The sequence below is a fragment of the Hemicordylus capensis genome, chromosome 2 (assembly GCF_027244095.1).
Source record: "Hemicordylus capensis ecotype Gifberg chromosome 2, rHemCap1.1.pri, whole genome shotgun sequence".
In the NCBI taxonomy this organism is placed as follows: Eukaryota; Metazoa; Chordata; class Lepidosauria; order Squamata; family Cordylidae; genus Hemicordylus; species Hemicordylus capensis.
This window is the reverse complement of record NC_069658.1, coordinates 232780376-232799154: the sequence shown is the minus strand read 5'-3', so window position 1 is coordinate 232799154 and position 18779 is coordinate 232780376. Positions and strand designations below refer to the sequence as shown.

General features: G+C 44.8%; 1 protein-coding gene across 1 annotated transcript in view; it reads left to right on the top strand.

Annotated features, from left to right (window-relative positions):
* The window catches only part of LOC128347720 (major histocompatibility complex class I-related gene protein-like), a 28492-nt gene extending 23167 nt beyond the window's left edge, over positions 1-5325 (top strand). Inside the window, exon 8 of the mRNA XM_053302740.1 lies at positions 258-5325. Coding sequence (XP_053158715.1) covers positions 258-274 — 17 coding nt within the window. The 3' untranslated portion in view covers positions 275-5325. The remainder of the gene's footprint in view (positions 1-257) is intronic.
* Positions 5326-18779: the final 13454 nt, after the last annotated feature.

Here is an 18779-nt window from a genome sequence, read left to right as displayed (position 1 = left end):
TTTTCCTGCAGAGGGATCAAGTTTTATTTCTGGGCTTGACTATACATAAGACTGCACTTTAGCACTTGGTCAGTCGGAGGCAAATTTCTGTGTCCTGCAGTGCAGTCAACAGTACTGGGCCAGGATATATTGCTTTGCTATGCAGCTCATTGGGATGGTTTTAGGCATTTCCTTCTGCCCTTGGGTGGAACCTGAAATAAATCATAACAAATAATGATATACGCTTACTTTTAATCGTCAAATTCTCTTTCTTCCAGGCAACATTGTAAGTTAGACATACGAAGCTCAACTCCCGGGTGAGTTACAAAAGCACCGGCAGCATCACCCTTCTGTGTGCTGGTCACACCTCTAACAAATAGCCTGCAGGGAGCTTTAGCTGGCTCCTCCTCTGCAGCTCTTCCTCCTGCCTGCCCAAACACAACATAAAAGTAAAGGTAAAGTGTGCCATCAAGTTGATTTCGACTCCTGGTGCCCACAGAGCCCTGTGGTTGTCTTTGGTGGAATACAGAAGGGGTTTACCATTGCCTCCTCCCACGCAGTATGAGCTGATGCCTTTCAGCATCTTCTTATATCGCTGCTGCCCAATATAGGTACCAGTAGGGATTCAAACCAGCAACCTTCTGCTTGTTAGTCAAGCATTTCCCTGCTGCAATATGGGCAACAGCAAAGCAGTGTATGTGTTTACCATGCATGCTGCCTCTTTCCTTCCAGGCCTGAGGAGTTGGGGTGGGAGGGTTTGAGCAGGCAGGAGGGGGGTGGGAGCACAAACTGAAGGATAAATAGGCTGGCTGCTGAAGAGAAGGTGGGGGACCCCACAAACACACTGATGCAGCTTGGGTTGAGGAAGAGGTTGGTGGGGTACCAGAGATCAGGGACCCTCACCAAAACATTGGGGGCACATCACAGGGTTGTTGTGGGGATAAACGTAGGCATGACCTCCACCACTCTGGGCCCGGGAACCAGTAGCAGCCCCCATCAAACCATAATTGCAGCTCCTCAACTAATTGTGTATTAGGCCTGTGTAAAGCTTTGGCCAAAGGTGTGCATGGAGTGCCGGGAAGTGTAGTCCTTTCCCAGCAGAGCTCCTAAGAGAGGGCTCCGTCTTTTGTAAAGGGCCCACCCAGTACGGAGAAAGGTGCAGTACTGTGTGGAAGTCAGCACAGTGGGAAATGGCCGTTGCACTGATGGTGGGCCCCACTTGAAAAATGAATGAAGATCGCTATCCGAAATGGTGCTTCTGCTTCTGGGGTGAACTCCAAATGGAGAGCATTGCTCTTAGCAGAGGAGTGCTGGACTGGCACACCTAGATCGCTCCCAGAGGATGCGCCAATGCCCTGGAGACCAGCCATTTTGGCAAAGGTGCTGGGGGAAAGGAGCCTATACTAGAGCGCAGACAACGTAGAATGGAAGCAGATGCAACATTGTCTTCTATTGTCATAGCATTCAGTTTGGACAGAAAGGGCCCCAGTTGTTCTCAGAAAAACCTGCAGGGAGGGAAAAGGTTGCTGGGCCAAGAAAGGGACACCATTTCCTGCCATACAACAAGTTAGGTTTTTCAGGAGTGTCCCTTTAATGAGGCAAAGTGAAGCAGGTGCCTCAGGCGGCAGATTATTGGGCTCGCAGCAGGGTGGCAAGATCCCCCCCACCCCATGGTTTCCATTGGAGCAGCTTTTTGGCCGTTGCAAATGCTGCAAGGAGTGCCTCTCCTCATACTCCTTGCAAAGAAGCACAAGGAGAGAAGAGCAGGCTGCTGGCAACCTTCCCTGCTTCCCCCCCCCAATACCACTTCAAGGCTTGCAAGGGATTGTTTTGAAAGGGGGCTGGCCCCCACCAGGGGGCAGTGTATTACACCTTGTCTCAAGCATCACAATACCCTATGATGCTTTGGGCTCTGATAGTCCAGGGACACGCATGAGTGAGTGAGAAATGGGACAGTGTTATTTAAGCCCTGCTTCCCACGCAGCTAACCTTTTGGGCTGAGGAGCACACAGGGCTTTAGCCGGTCATTCTTTGGGGGAAGGTTTGTTTTGTTTTCCTGTTTGGACTGGCATTTGATTTTTGCCTCAGAAGCTGTTGTTCAGGGAAGAGTCAGGCAGTTTTAATTTGATTGGATTCCAGTTTAGCAATTGCTAATTTATTCATTCAAATTGGTCATTAATTTCTATCCAAACCCCACCCTCCCGCAAGGGAAATGGATAGTTGCTACTTGATTGATCTTTTTGATTAATTGTTCAACATTAATAAGCATGCATTGCTCAAGGTTGGGCTTACTGATGCTTGGGGGACATCGCAACTAGCTATCTATACCAATCTCCCCGAGTATCCCTATGGGATACTCCATTCTGGTGGTGGTGGTATTATTATTATTATTATTTTATTACAATTTTGTTTCTTTTCTACAAAAAATGCATTCAAATTGGCAAAATATTTTGACAAATGTATGCATGCCATATTCCTTTAGTAAAGTTGCAATCTGTTTAATTATGTGTATGGTGTTCGTCTCTTTGTTCCTCACCTTGTTCCCCTCCCTCTTGCAAAATTTTAACTTTTCAGAGTACACCTTATGTATATCCAGATGTCATAGCAAACATGTACCTCTCCAAGCAGATATTGGTCACTCAGTGAGGTAACAAGGTTGAAGTGGGCCCTGAGCCCAGGGGTGGAGCCACCATTGTGTGGGTTTCCCTCAAAGAACCCAGGCCACCATGCCCAGGGACCATGTCTGGTGCCCCCCAAGCCACACCCCTGCACCTGAAGTCAGACGCAGGGGGCGGAGCCACATTTGCAATCAGGGCTGTGCCCCCCCGTTTACAGGTAAACTTTGACCAGCGCTGCCGGGAGCGCCTCTCCCTGCTTGCAAAGGCGCATCCCTAGCCAGGCTGGGAACCCGGTGCTGGCTGAAGCGTCTCAAAAACAGAACTGTGCGGCTCAGTTTTTGAGAAGCTTCAGCCAGTGCTGGTTTCCCAGTCCGGCCATGAACGCGTTTCTCTGCCTTTGTAAGCAGGGAGAGGTGCTCCCCGCCGTGCTGCAAACATGGTGCCGGCCAAAGTTACTTGCAAACGGGGGTGTGTGGCCTCGTTTGTGAATGTGGCTATTCCCCCTGTGTCTGACTTCAGGTGGCGGGGGCCGCTGGTGGCAGTCTGGACGGGCTGCTGGCATTCTCGCTACGCCACTGGAACCACCTTCTTCTTGATCTCCCATCCCACCCCCTGGTCTTTGCTGCAGAAGAACGATAGGGACATGGTGAAAAAATAAAACATTCTCAGCACATCCTTTCTGTCACTTCTATGCAAATAGTATCTCACTCACTCCTCATGCATGCATCACACGCACACACCCTTGGCTCAGAATTATTTTTAAAGCACATATATCTATGACAATTAGAACCACCTTTTATTTATACAACATAAAAAGTGAAGAAAAAGCTGACACCAGCCGGTAGTCCCCTCCTTGCCACCCATCCAATGGACCCATTCCCTGCCCCTGCACCCACCACTTTGAACTGTGTGAAATTATCTCCTCCTCATTCTTGATAAGTTTGCATCAGCATTTCCCCAGTACCATTATTGAGGCTGAATGAGGATTCAGGTTTCCAGAGGGATAGCAGCTGCATTACTCTCTTGCAGCAAAAATGACAAAGGACCTTGTAGAACCCTGAATGCTAATATTTACTGTAGCATTTCATGGACTATAGCCACCTCATGGTGCAGCGGGGAAATGACCTGATTGTCAAGCCAGAGTTCGCTGCTTCAGATCCCTGTTGGTATGTTTCCCAGACTATGGGAAACACCTATATCAGGCAGCAGCGATATAGGAAGTTGCTGAAAGGCATCATCTCATACTGCGCAGGAGGAGGCAATGGGAAACCCCTCCTGTATTCTACCAAAGACAACCTCAGGGCTCTGTGGGCGCCAGGAGTCAACATTGACTCCACGGCACACTTTACTTTTTACCTTTCATGGACTACTACAGAGCCAGTACATACTAATGGATCTGGACAGGCTCAACTATTGGGCCAAAGCCAACAAGATGGAGTTCAACAGAGACAAATAGAAAGTCTGGCATTTGTGTAAGAAAAAGCAAATCTGCAAGTACAGAACGGGGGAGACCTGGACTGGCAGCAGTACATGTGAAAGGGACCTAGGTATCCTGGTAAACCGCAAGTTGAACATGCGCCAGCAGTGTGATGCAGCTGCTAAAAGAGCAAGTGCAGTCTTGGGTTGGGTTAACAAAGGCATACCATACAAATCCCGAGGAGTGATAGTTCCACTCTGTTGTGCCCTGGCCAAGCCTCACCTGGAATACTGTGTCCAATTCTGGGCCTCTCATTTTAAGAAGGTCATTGATAAACTGCAATAGGTTCAGAGGAGGGCGACAGAGATGGTGAGAGATCTTGAACCCAGCTCCCATGAGGAACAGTTGAACAAGTTGGGTATGTTTAACCTGAAGAAGAGGAAACTTGTAAAGGGTCTTGGTTGGATGATATGGATTATCTGGACCAGTGGTTCCCCACCTAGGTTTCTCCAGATGTTGCTGAACTACAACTCCCATCATTCCCAGTTCAGCAACATCTGGAGGAACCTTGGCTGGGAACCACTGATCTGGACCTTTTCAATTTGACTTTTGCCCTGAGTTTGGAACTGGAACTGCCTTGGTTGCCCTGGTAGATGACCTGCACTGGGAACAAGACAGGGGGAGTGCATCTCTGTTGGTTCTGCTGGACATCTTGGCAGTGTTAAATACAACTGACCATGTCCCCAGGCCACCCCCTGGCTATGGGCCTGCGCATATGCCTCATTCTGTTTTGCTCCTGTGATAGTTATACAGTTGTCCTCATTCCCCTGTCTCCTCACTGAGAGTTTTCCTCCCTTATGGTAAAATGTGTGGCTTCTGAAAGGCTCTCAATCAGTTCTGGGTGGATTTATTCCCCAGTGTTTACCATATAGAATGGAAATTAGACCTCTGTCTTCACACCAGACCTGCTGTCCCTGCAACAGGTTTGCAGCTGAAATTGATTAATGGCAGCAACAGCTATGCAGAGTCTGAACAGTCATTTTGTAATTGTTGGAACTGGGACCCTGGCGGCAGCAGCTCTCCGCTGCAATGTCTCATAGTGACCACTGGGGTGTGTGTGTGTTTAGAGTCATGGATGAAAAGTGCTGGACTTCTCCCCTCTTTGTTCTCACTGAGTTTGTCTCTCCCAGAGATTCCTGTTGTTTAGTCTCTCTCCCTTCAGCCACAAACTTAGCTAGATTAGGCTGCAGACTTTCCTATTTTATTTGTAACTTCTCAAATAAATCCTTGTTGTTCTTCAATCCTAAAGAACTGTCTCAAGACCTCTTGCTTTGCTGCTTTCTCACCAAACTGGTTTTTTTCTGCTCAGAGGTGTATCTAGGGAAAATAGTGCCTAGGGCAAGCACTGAAATTGCACCCCCTGTCCAAACATCTGACACCCATCTTTCAGATAACTTTACCATAAGATCAGCTGAAAAATACAAGTCAAGCTCATTAAACTTTTAATATTTCAAAAACTATTTAGCAGTGGATGTAGCCAGACCAAAAAATGCTGGAAAACTACAAATTTCAGTATGCTGGGGCTCATGAAATACCTAATTCTATGTGGAGGTGTACTTGGAAAACTGAACAGAAGTGCCTGTCTAATTCTCTACTATGCATTGTAGCATCACTATTACATAAGTTCAAAAAATAAATGGAGAATTTGACTTTTCCCAGGTACTCTGTAAATAATTAAGGGATATGCAGAGTAAACTGTGTCACTGCTTATAATATATTCTAGTCTTTCAGAAAGACAGTGAAAATGAGAGAAAGAGAGCAAGAAACTCCCACTGGGCCTTAATATTAAGGATTTCACACTGATTCAAAAACAAACTCACCATTAATAGCCATATTATTAAGACATCACATTTAACTCACTTATCACAAGAAGCAAAGTAAGAGCAAATGAATATAATCCTAGTTCATAAACTTCTGATCAGTATTCACAAGCCCTGATTCTCTGTACATAGTGCCAATCTGAGTATGTGTACAGTGACTTATATTATATTACATTAATTTTTTTAACCTATAGCCCCTTTGGGGGGCTTCCTAAAGGCTGTGGGGGAATCTGCAAAGGTTACCCCTCCCTCGTCTGGCCTCTAGGGCCTCGCAGGGACGGTTTGAGCATGTGAGGTGGCCATTTTAAAATATATATATATATATATTTTTTTTAATGGCCACTGAAAACAAAATGGCTGCCGTGCATGCTCAAATGGCCTCTGTGAGGCCGGGCATGGCCTAGGGCCTCGCAGAGGCCATTTGAGCATGCGCGGTGGCCATTTTGTTTTTGGTGGCCATTTTGATTTTTAAAAATATTTTTTAAATGGCACTCCCTTCAAATGGCACCCAAGGCACGTGCCCTGCCTGCCCTACCCTAGATACGCCCCTGGTTCTGCTATTTGGGGACTGAACTGCTATTCATCTCCTGGACCTACAGTAATCAGAGCATGGTGTAGTGGTTAGAGTGCTGGACTAGGACCAGGGAGACCCGAGTTCAAATTCCCATTCAGCCGTGATACTTGCTGGGTGACTCTGGGCCAGTCACTTCTCTCTCAGCCTAACCTCCTTCACAGGGTTGTTGTGAGGAGAAACTCAAGTATGTAGTACACCGCTCTGGGCTCCTTGGAGGAAGAGCGGGATATAAATGTTAATAATAATAATAATTATTATTATTATTATTTTTATTTTTATTTTATTTTATTTTATTTTATTTTATTTATTTTATTTAAGAAGAGGTTATTTAAAAAGAATGTACCAAATTTGGAAAGAGAAGCATCCAGATACAGAAATCACAGAACAAAGGCTAGCAGACCAGAGAAGATTCATAATAAGGAATAAAGTATTCACAGGAGTTGAGCTGGAAGAACTGCAAAGAGCAACACAGGCTCAAGATATGGAAGAAGAATTACCACCAATTGAAGAAGTTGCTCAGGCGCAGATAGAGGAGGTGTTGGAAATTGAGGATGCCACTGTTACTGAACTGTTTCAAAATCAAAACCAGCAACCGCCCCTTTGCCTTCACCTCAAAAACCCAAATGCCGTTTAACAGAAAAGCAACAAGAACTAAAGCAAAAAATAACTGAGCACATGAACCAAACAACCACCAGGGTTCGACTTCCAGCTCTAAAAACAGTTGCCAAAAAACAACTCACTCAGGCATTAAAAGATGTCAATGCTGCACTTGCAGAAATAACAACCAATAATTTGCAGGAAACAAACCAACTAATGTACAGTGCAGCAACAATAACAACACAAGAGCTCAGATATAAGATCAGTGGACCTGTAAAAAAAGAAAGCAGTACATCACCTAAATGGAAGATTCGATTAGAAAATAAAATCTCCAGGCTTAGATCAGATGCTAGTAAATTGAAAGATATGAAAGATAAGAAGCTGAAGAATGAAAACACCAAACAGTATCTGATCCAAAAATACCACCTTGATTCAAGGAAAATTAGAGAAGTCCTGGAAATAATAAAGCAGCAAATAACAGCAGTGTCAAAGAAGATGAGCAGATATGAAGCCAGAATTACACAACACAGGCAGAATCTCCAATTCCAGTCGAATCAGAGACGTTTCTACCAAAGCATAGAAGGAGAAACTGCAAGAAACATAGAAACACCAAATAAAGAAGAAACAGTGCAATTCTGGTGGAAATTGTGGTACAATCCAGTAGATTATAATAAAAAAACAGGCTGGATGGAAGAGGTCAAAAAATGTAACCAACAAATGCAAGATCTAATAATAACACCAGAATTAATAAGTGAAAGAGCAAAGAAAATTAAAAATTGGACTGCGCCAGGCGACGATGAACTGCATGGCTTTTGGCTTAAACACCTAACAAGCCTTCATAAACAACTATCAAAACAGTTCAATCACATTTTGCAAGGAGGTGATATTGAACAATGGCTAACAACTGGGAAAACTCATCTCATCATGAAAGACCCAGCAAAAGGTGTAGTTCCGTAGATAGGCTCTAGCTCCCTCGCAGCTCAGGTGGAAGAGGAATGCTGCAAGTCCATCAAACAGTAGAGGAGGAGAAAAGAGGCCTTGAAGAATATATCAAGGACAGTGAAGAAGATGCACTTCAAATGGTCAATAACGCGAAACTATTCAACACCAATGTAAGAAAGCAGGCCTATAAGAAAGAACAAGTCAAGAACCGAGCAGAAAAATGGAGAAATAAGCCCCTGCATGGTCAATATTTGCACAATATAAGTGGAAAATCAGACATCACCAAGACCTGGCAATGGCTTAAGAATGGCAACTTGAAGAAAGAAACAGAGGGTTTAATACTGGCTGCACAAGAAGAGGCACTAAGAACAAATGCAATAAGAGCCAAACAGCAAGTGCCGCCTTTGTAAAGAAGCAGATGAAACAGTGGACCACCTAATCAGCTGTTGTAAAAAGATTGCACAGACTGACTACAAAAAAAAGGCATGACAAGGTAGCAGGGATGATACACTGGAACATCTGCAAAAAATACAAGCTGCCGGTAGCCAAAAATTGGTGGGACCATAAAATTGAAAAAGTGGTAGAAAAGGAAGATGTAAAAATATTATGGGACTTATGACTACAAACAGACAAACATCTGCCACACAATACACCAGATATAACTGTAGTTGAGAAGAAAGAAAAACAAGTCAAAATAATCGACATAGCAATACCAGGGGATAGCGGAATAGAAGAAAAAGAAATAGAAAAAATCACCAAATACAAAGATCTACAAATTGAAATTGAAAGGCTGTGGCAGAAAAAGACCAAAATAATTCCAGTGGTAATTGGCGCCCTGGGTACAGTTCCAAAAGACCTTGAAGAGCACCTCAACACCATAGGGGCCACAGAAATAACCATCAGCCAGTTACAAAAAGCAGCTTCACTGGGAACAGCCTATATTCTGCGACGATATCTATAACAATTGACAATAAAATTCAGCCATCCCAGGTTCTTGGGAAGGACTCGATGTCTGGATAAAACAAGCCAGTCAATAACACCTGTCTGACTGTGTAAACAAGAGAAAAAATAATAATAATAATTAATAATCTATCTTCTTTATATATATATTTCTCTTAGGCATACCTGTCACTAATCCCATGTGTGGCAGCTCTCACAACAGTTCAAGCAGCTATAGATAGCAAGGGGGATGGGTGGGAGCGAAGAAAATGGTTTTGATGGCCGGCCGGCTGGCTGGCAGGGAAACAAAATGGTGGCGAACGGCAAAGCTGGCTGGCTGGCTGGCTGGCTGGCTGGTCGGCCGGTGGGTGGGTGGGTGGGCGAGCAGGGGAAGAAGGCAGCTGGGAAGAAAGTGGCAGCAGCGGGCAGGTGGGTGGGGGAAGTAGCGGCCGGCTGGCTGATGGGTGGGTGGAGGAAGCACCAGGGGAATGGTAACAGAGGGAGGCTGGCTGGCTGGCGGGTGGGTGGGTGGGGAAGCAGAGGCAGAAGAAGGTGGTGACAGTGATGGCGGGGGGGAGGGGATGGCAGCGGTGCTGAACTAGAGGCACATGCTCTGCGCCCGGTTCAACGAGTGTGTGTGTATGTATTAGGCATACCTGTCGCTAATCCTATGTGTGGCAGCTCTCACGAGAGTTCACGAGCAGCTGCCTGGATAGCGACAGGGATGGGGGAGAAAATAGTGGTGGCAGCTGGCTGGTGGGTGGGCAAAAAAAACCATGGCGAATGAGTGTCTGGCCAAAGAAAATGGTGGCAGTGGCAGGGGCGGGCAGGCGGGAGGGAAGAAGTCGAAGACGGTGAGGGGGGCAGGGGAAGAAGACGGCAGGCAGGCAAGCGAAGGAGACAGTGGGCGGGTGGGGGTAGAAGATGGTCGGCAGGAGGAGAAGAAGACAGCCAGCTGGGGGGTCTGCAGGGGAAGAAGGCAGTGAGCGGGTGGGCCAAAATGAGGTGGCAGGGAGGCAACTGAACTAGAGGCACAGATGCTCTGTGCCCGGCCCAGCTAGTAAGCCTCTATTCTGTGACAGCTTTTGAAGGAACAACCAACTTTTAATACAGGATAAATTCTACAGAGGATAGACTACAGTCAACCTCTCGGTATTCCCCTCCCTTCTCTTAATTTCTTAGCCTCCCTTCCTTTCCTCCTTCCTCTCTGTCTCTTAAGCTCTTCATTGGTTTTCATTTTCCTTCCCATTCTTTTGCTTTTCTTTTTCGCCTTCCAGTTAGAAATAGTGTGGGAGTAGATTCAAGGAAAATTAGAGAAGTCCTGGAAATAATAAAGCAGCAAATATCAGCAGTGTCAAAGAAGATTAGCAGAAACGAAGCCAGAATTACACAACATAGGCAGAATCTCCAATTCCAGTCAAATCAGAGACGTTTCTACCAAAGCATAGAAGGAGAAACTGCAAGAAACATAGAAACACCAAAGAAGAAACAGTGCAATTCTGGGGGAAATTATGGGACAATCCAATAGATTATAATAAAAAAACAGGCTGGGTGAAAGAGGTCGAAAAATGTAACCAACAAATGCAAGAACTACTAATAATAACACCAGAATTAATAAGTGAAAAAGCAAAGAAAATTAAAAATTGGACTGCACCAGGTGACGATGAACTGCATGGCTTTTGGTTTAAACACCAAACAAGACTTCATAAACAACTATCAAAACAGTTCAATCACATTTTGCAAGGAGGTGATATTGAACAATGGCTAACAACTGGGGAAACTCATCTCATAATGAAAGACCCAGCAAAAGGTGCAGTTCCAAGTAATTTTAGACCGATAACTTGCCTGCCAACCATGTTCAAATTATTAACTAGAATAATAGCAGATGAAGTAATGCAACACTTATTAACTAACAAACAGCTTCCAGTTGAACAGAAAGGAAATTGTCCAAACACCAGAGGAACAAAAGACCAGCTGCTGATTGACAAAATGATTTTAGAAAATTGCAAGAGAAGAAAAACAAATCTAAGTGTTGCATGGATTGACTGCAAGAAAGCCTTCGATTCATTGCCTCACACATGGATACTAAAATGTTTAGAAACAACTGGTGTCAGCAAAAACATTCAGATATTTATTTGAAAAGCAATGAGCATGTGGAGTACACAGTTAACAATCAATGGTGAGACACTTGGACAGGTTAGCGTTAGAAGAGGTATTTTCCAAGTGGACTCACTATCCCCTCTCTTGTTTGTAATCGCCATGACCCCACTTTCACAAATACTAAACAAAACAGGCCTCGGATACCAAACATCTAAAACATCAAGTAAAACCAACCATCTGCTGTACATGGACGATCTGAAGTTGTATGGAAAGTCCCAGTGAGAAATCGAATCACTGCTAAACACTGTCCGTATATTCAGTAGCGATATAGCAATGGAGTTTGGACTAGACAAGTGTGCTGCATTAATAATGAACAGAGGGAAAATAAGAAAAACAGAAGGAATAGAACTGCCCAATGGAAGCAAGAGAAAGAACCTTACAAATACTTGGGCATTCTCCAGGCTGATAACATTGCACACACTGAAGTTAAAAGAAAAATTGGAAGTGAATACATCAGGAGAGTTAGAAAAACCCTAAAGTCCAAACTCAACGGCGGGAACACCATACACGCCATAAACACCTGGCCTATACCTGTTATCGGATACACTGCAGGAATAATAGACTGGACCCAGGCAGAGCTAGAGACGCTAGTTCGTAAGACCAGGAAAATAATTACAATCAATCATGCTCTGCACCTCCGCAGTGATGTAGATAGGCTATACCTCCCTTGCAGCTCAGGTGGAAGAGGAATGCTGCAAGTCTATCAAACAGTAGAGTAGGAGAAAAGAGGCCTTGAAGAATACATAAAGGACAGTGAAGAAGATGCACTTCAAATGGTCAATAATGAGAAACTATTCAACACCAATGAAACAAAGCAGGCCTACAAGAAAGAACAAGTCAAGAACCGAGCAGAAAAATGGAAAAATAAGCCACTGCATGGTCAATATTTGCACAATATAACTGAAAATCAGACATCACCAATGTTGGGAATTTTCTCTGGTAAGAGAATACCTTTTTCATTATAGCAGAGTGCACAGAGGCACAACACAGCGGAATTTGGTTAGACATGCGTGTATGCTGAGAATCAAGTAACTTGGAGCCAGTTCATAGTTTCAAATAAATATATATGGCATTTATTAAAGAACTCCATTCTATATAGGAAAGTGAGGAGTTAGAATCTCTAATCTAGCTAGCTAGTTGGATGCAGATGGATTCTGCATCTCTGTACACATGGTGCAGGGAGAGGAGCTTGCATGTTGCAAGTCAGAAGAAACAGGAAGAGAAGGGAGAGAGGAAGAAATTGAAAAGCAGGAAGTAAGTAAGTTAGTCCCTAAGAGTAGCAATCTACATTCCAAAGGGATAGTGTCAGAGCAGTAGAGAAGGGATGACCAGTGTCTTGACCCTCTATCCCTCTGACTCACTAGTCTGTCCTCCACTGTCTGAGACAAGAGACAGCGCATAGTCCTTAACTTCCAACAACCAAGACCTGGCAATGGCTTAAGAATGGCAACTTGAAGAAAGAAACAGAGGGTTTAATACTGGCTGCACAAGAACAGGCACTAAGAACAAATGCAATAAGAGCAAAAGTAGAAATATCAACAACAAACAGCAAGTGCCACCTTTGTAAAGAAGCAGATGAAACAGTGGACCACCTAATCAGCTGTTGTAAAAAGATTGCACAGACTGACTACAAAAAAAGGCATGACAAGGTAGCAGGGATGATACACTGGAACATCTGCAAAAAATACAAGCTGCCTGTAGCCAAAAATTGGTGGGACCATAAAATTGAAAAAGTGGTAGAAAAGGAAGATGTAAAAATATTATGGGACTTCCGACTACAAACAGACAAACATCTGCCACACAATACACCAGATATAACTGTAGTTGAGAAGAAAGAAAAACAAGTCAAAATAATCGACATAGCAATACCAGGGGATAGCAGAATAGAAGAAAAAGAAATAGAAAAAATCACCAAATACAAAGATCTACAAATTGAAATTGAAAGGCTGTGGCAGAAAAAGACCAAAATAATCCCAGTGGTCATTGGCACCCTGGGTGCAGTCCCAAAAGACCTTGAAGAGCACCTCAACACCATAGGGGCCACAGAAATAACCATCAGCCAGTTACAAAAAGCAGCTTCACTGGGAACAGCCTATATTCTGCGACGATATCTATAACAATTGACAATAAAATTCAGCCATCCCAGGTCCTTGGGAAGTACTCGATGTCTAGATAAAACAAACCAGTCAATAACACCTGTCTGACTGTGTAAACAAGAAATAATAATAATAATTAATAACTTGCATTCCACACTGAGTACTTTGGTATTCACAAAGAAGCAAAGGGAAGAGGTGCTTTCAACTGGCTTAAGTTTAGGAATGCACGTGTCAACAGTGGATTTTCAGGGAAACTGGCAGGAATGTTCGCCAAGGATTACTCCATGGAAAGAGAGGAAGAATTGTGATCCTAACCCTGATCATGACCCTTTTCTCTGTGCAAAAATGACTGTACCCTAATTGTGGGCAGGGATAATTCATGAAATGGTGATAACACAGAAAGCTGTGCAATGCTGTTGCCGCCTATGTTCCATCTCTCAGGCTTAGACATTGCCAACAATCACGAGAAGCCTTCATCCCTGAAATGGTACCCATGACCAAAATGTGTGAGCCTAGTTCATGGACTTATTGCAAGCTGCTTTCATCACTGGGATCAGTGTTTTTCTTCTCTGGACTGGGTGTGTGTGAGCACTGAGTCTACTGTGCTTATGGCCAAACATGAGGTGAAGCCCAGGATCTCTTCCATTTTTCCAACGTTAAAAGCAGCTGGGGTGTGTGAGAATTGCATCTTTCTGGAGAGGGGCAGTTTAACTTACCCCCAAACTATTTCCCCAATGGAAATCACATGGAATGCACACACACCCCAAAGCTGCTATTTGCTTTGGGGGAGAGAACACACACACACGTGCCTCTTAAGTTTTCTGGGTTGGTATCTATATTCCCTCCAGCAAGGAGCAATAGAAGATATGGGGGCAATTTCAGTAAAGAAGCGGGTTCAGGAAGAAGAACCTACCCACAGTGATGACCTTAAACATCTAGCTAGCCTGATCTCTTAGTTGTTTATAATGCTGGCAGCAGCAAGAGAATGCTGGTCTCTGTTTGGACTAGTGAGGGAACTAGGACAGGGCAGAAAAGGAAGATCATGAATGAATGAATGAATGCTTTATTTTGGTCTTTGACCAGCAGGAAGGAAGATCCTTCTTCTTCTTCCTTTAAAAAAAAATAAAAATGAATGCTTATATACTGCTCGGCTAAACCAAAGTTTCCAAAGCGGTTTACATAGAAAAACAAACAAGGCAGGTCTAGAAACTGAGGATTGCTCACTGAGGTCTAGAAACTTAGGACTGCAGCCTTTCTGGGATTTCCTTTGCTAGGTAAAATGTGGAGTAGGCACCTCATCTTACCATTAGGGATGTGCAAACAGATTCTTTGATGTCAAACCGGGTTCAGTTTGACTGTTTGGGGTTGAACTGAACCACCCTCTGTTCAGTCCCGAACCCGGATTGAACCCCTTCAGGGTGTATGCAAGTTTTTAAAAAAATGTTATTTATTTTTAAACTTATCCCCTCCAGGGGAGTTGTCTGAGACAGTTGGGGGGCCCATGGAGGTCCCCCCTCTGCCTGCCACTTCGGCCGTATGGCGTTCCCCCATACTCTAACTGGTGGTTCTGTGACATGGTGTGGCAAAAGACCCTTCCCTCCAGGATCAGAAGCCAGGATCATGGGAAAGGGAGAGTGAGTACCTGGATTGGGAGTGCCCTTGGCTTCAGACTCTTGGTCTCGTCCTTCTTTCCCTTGCAGGCCCCTATGCACTCACTCCCTTTACACACGGGTGTCAGAGCCCATCTGGGACATGACCCAGCTCCTGGTACTAGCAAATTTGGAGGACCAGCTTCTTGCAATGGCAACAGCATGAGGAGGTGTGTGCCTAAACTGCCCTGAGTGATGAAAGTTGAGAAGTATCAGGACTGGTGCACAGAAAGTATCCGAGAAGAAGAGGTCCAGAGGGGACCACTGCAGAAATACTGCCTCTAAGCATCTCTCTCACACACCTCCACTGATTTCTGTGTTTCCTTCATATTAAAGTGCAGGAACCAAGCGGTAGGGGATGGTATGAGAGCAATTGAGGTGGGGCAGAGAAAGAGAAATGCAGGAGAGGAAGAAGAGATGGTTGTGGGGGGAGTGGCCAATCAAATCTCTTCTTCTGGTGATCTAAAACACACACATGACCACAAATACTCCCTGCTGGGCAGGGCTGTTCCTAGGGCTATCGGGTCCAAGGCGAAGAATGATTTTGGTGCCTCCCATTCAATATAGAGATAAATTAGAAGCCAGACAGTGCACATATAAACCGATGTGCAGAAAAAAGCCCGAAAGAGGTAGGGATGTGTGAGCCAGCTCCATTTGAAATGTGGTTCGAATTGAGCCAGCCCAGTTTGGACCGTTTGGGATTCTATACATTTAATTCTCTGTGGCATACCCGTGGCTAATCCTATGTGTGGCAGCTCTCGCGAGAGTTCGGAGAGCCTCCGGATAGCAACAGAACCCCAAAGTCCCCATTGCAAGGTCATGCTTCTTTCTCGGGATGGACGCAAGAGCTGCAAGCAACTTCCCTAGAAGCTGCTACTTCTGGCACTAATTCCACAAGGACAAGGAAACTAGAATTGCCTTGATGGAGCCTCTCGTGCTGTCTGCCTCTTCCAAGAGCCCACACATGTTCGGATCTGCCTCTGTTACCGATGCCTCCTTGCGGTAGAATGCTGAGCTCTCTGAGGGGGACAGAGATTGTGGACCCACCAGCACAAACCATGTTATCCCAAACAATTAGGTCGTGCTGTAGAAACCCTCCAATTTGATCCAACAGAAGAATCACCTCTTCTTGCTCCTATGACTTGCTGTACTTGAAGGGAGCCAGTGCAATGTACTGGTTATGGTGTTGGACTAGGACCAGGGAGTTCTCCACACAACAGGCTTAACTACGAACACAACACTAACCAAAAAACCCAATGCAAAGGATTTTTAAATCTTGAATATAAACTGGGCTGCACTCTAAGGAGCAGTGAAAAACCCGAATTGTGTGTGAAGTGCTCCCTGGTAGCTCACAGGGACTTCGGGGTAAATCTGCCCAATATGTGAGTGCAACCACTCCATGCCGGAGGAGATGTGGGCTGAAAGCCAGTTGTAGAAAACTTCCTGGGAACCTCAAATCCCCATTCAGCCATGGAACTTGCAGGGTGACCCTGGACCAGCCATTTATCTCTCAGCCTCGCCTATTCCTCAGGGTTGTTGTGAGGATAAACAGAACCATGTACACCACAATGGGCTCTTTGGACGAAGAGCAGGATATACAGGTAGTAAAATAAATAGTGAACTTAAAACTATCTGGACCGGGCACAGAGCATCTGCGCCTCTAGTTCTCCCTTGTTCTCGACCCCTCGTTCTCAGCCCTTCTCCTCCTCATCCCCCTCCCCCTCCATTGTTTTTTCTCTGTGGCTGGTCACCTGGCCAGCTGCTTTTTCTGCCCACCTGCCTGCCGCCTTCAAACACCCCCCACTACACATACACACACACACGTAACTAATTTATCTTGCTGTGTAGTTATTTGTGGCTTCTCTCAAAAACCAATGTTTATCAAAATAGAAGATGACTCTGAATTTTAAACAACCTCCTTAAAACACATTATACCTGTGTTTACATGAAAGAAAAAGGACTCTGAATTTAAGATGACCACCACCACTGCTGCCCCGGATTTCTAACCTCAAAGATACAAACACAGGATATAAATACTGTAGCAATCGGCCCCTCCCTTACCCTAAAGAGTGAACCGGAAGTGAACCCTGTCCTGACTGACAGGCAGTGACCCCTGAGGGATTAGCCACTCAGCACACAGTGACCGGGATCTAGAGGGCCTGGTGCCAGGAAGGCGATGAAGGAAGATGGAGAGCAGGCTTCATGAGCACCAGCCATGAAGTTTTGCTGCCTCGTGGCCAACAGCCAGCCTGAAGGCTTCTCTCATGGAACGACATCTGCAGATCCTTGAGTGACAGGATTGCAGGAAGCTTGAATTCTCTCCTGGAGTTTGGGGTGAGCTCATGGAGAAAGGAAGCCAAGGGCTTTTTGGCTTCAGAAAGACTTAGACATGGAATAGTGTGATAGCTAGCCTGCGTTAGTCTATTTACTTTCCTGTTGTGCTTTGCAAATCCTTACACCTGGTCTATTGTGTTTTATTTTGTAACATAATCTAAGAAATTCTAGCCTGAGCCCTTTCTATCCAACCAGGGCTCTGTAGAAGTCTCTGTACCATGTAAAGGTGCTTATAAAGGTTGCTTGCAACTGGGAGATGCTTTTTGAATTATAAATGCAACTGGGTACCCAAGGATTTTAAAGTGTGCCACTCCAAATAACAGCTGAGGTGTTCTTTGAAAGTAATCTTGTAAAGTACTATTTCTTTACCTGTAACTCAAAGCTGAGAGAGCCACAGACTGAAGCAGTCTGTAGTATTTTGAATATTTTTTTCTCTTTTTGTTCTTTATATTTCACCTGCCTCTGAGTGGATTTTTAACTCAGGGAAAAGGGGTTTTACTCTGGTGCAAACATGCCTCAGTGTTAACAACCTAAAATGTTTTCCCACCACGTGGAAGCTGCACTTGGAGGGGTTTTTGTACTTTTCCACTGGCAAATGAGAAGGAGTGTTTCCTTGGAATTTCGCCCACACCAGTGAGGGAATAAACTCTGTTAGAAGGTAGGCGTGGTGGCAGCGATTACCAAAAGAACAGTTTAAAGTTTTAAAGGAACAGCCTTTGTTGAAGAAACATGGAGGGAATGGAGCAGCATTTTTCTTTCCCCCACATGGCTTGCTTTGAGACACAGGCTGGGCTTAAATCTATTCGCTACCAATACAGTGGGTCAACTTAAATATATTGTTGCTGTTCTTTACCCTCAAAGTCCTGTCGGAGGTGGCAGGTGCCATTGCTTTTCCACTTCTGGCAGAGTAGCCGTGTTAGTCTGCAGCAGCAAACACAACCGAAAGCCTTGTGACCCCTTAAAGAAGAACACATTGGCTGACATACCATGTAAGAGTCAATCAGCCCGGGAATACTGTGTGCATGCATGTTGCACAAATGGGGAAAAAAAATTGTACAAGAATTTTTCTTGCAAAAAATGCAAGAGCGAGCCCATTGTAAATAACTGATTTACCTTTGTGTAGCAGTTACATAATATTTGCATTAGCACAATTTGTCTGCAGACAGTGTTACTGCGCAGACATCTCCTATGTTGTATGTCAGCTAAGCCACACAGTGTGGCATTTACATTCATGGACTTCCATCAGATGCATGAAGTGCAATCTTCAGGCAGCAAGTTTATATCCAGTCATCCAAAAACCTTTTGGTTTAAGATGCTTTACATTTTCACTCATGCTCTGAAATGCATGGAAGTTGCAAGTTAAGGTACCCAGCTTAACTTCCACGCCATATCAACTGTAACGACTTTGTGCAATCTCTTTGTACCACCCTGCCTCACAAGGCCTCCATTACTTTGCATTTGCCCACCTTGGGCTTTCTCAGAAGTCCATTTGCCCCACCCTGAGTCCCCTTGCTGAGCCCCTCCCACCCCCTTGCATTCCCTTGCAAGTCCATGCGCCACTCCATTGCTGCCACGGGTACAATGCTATGAGGAA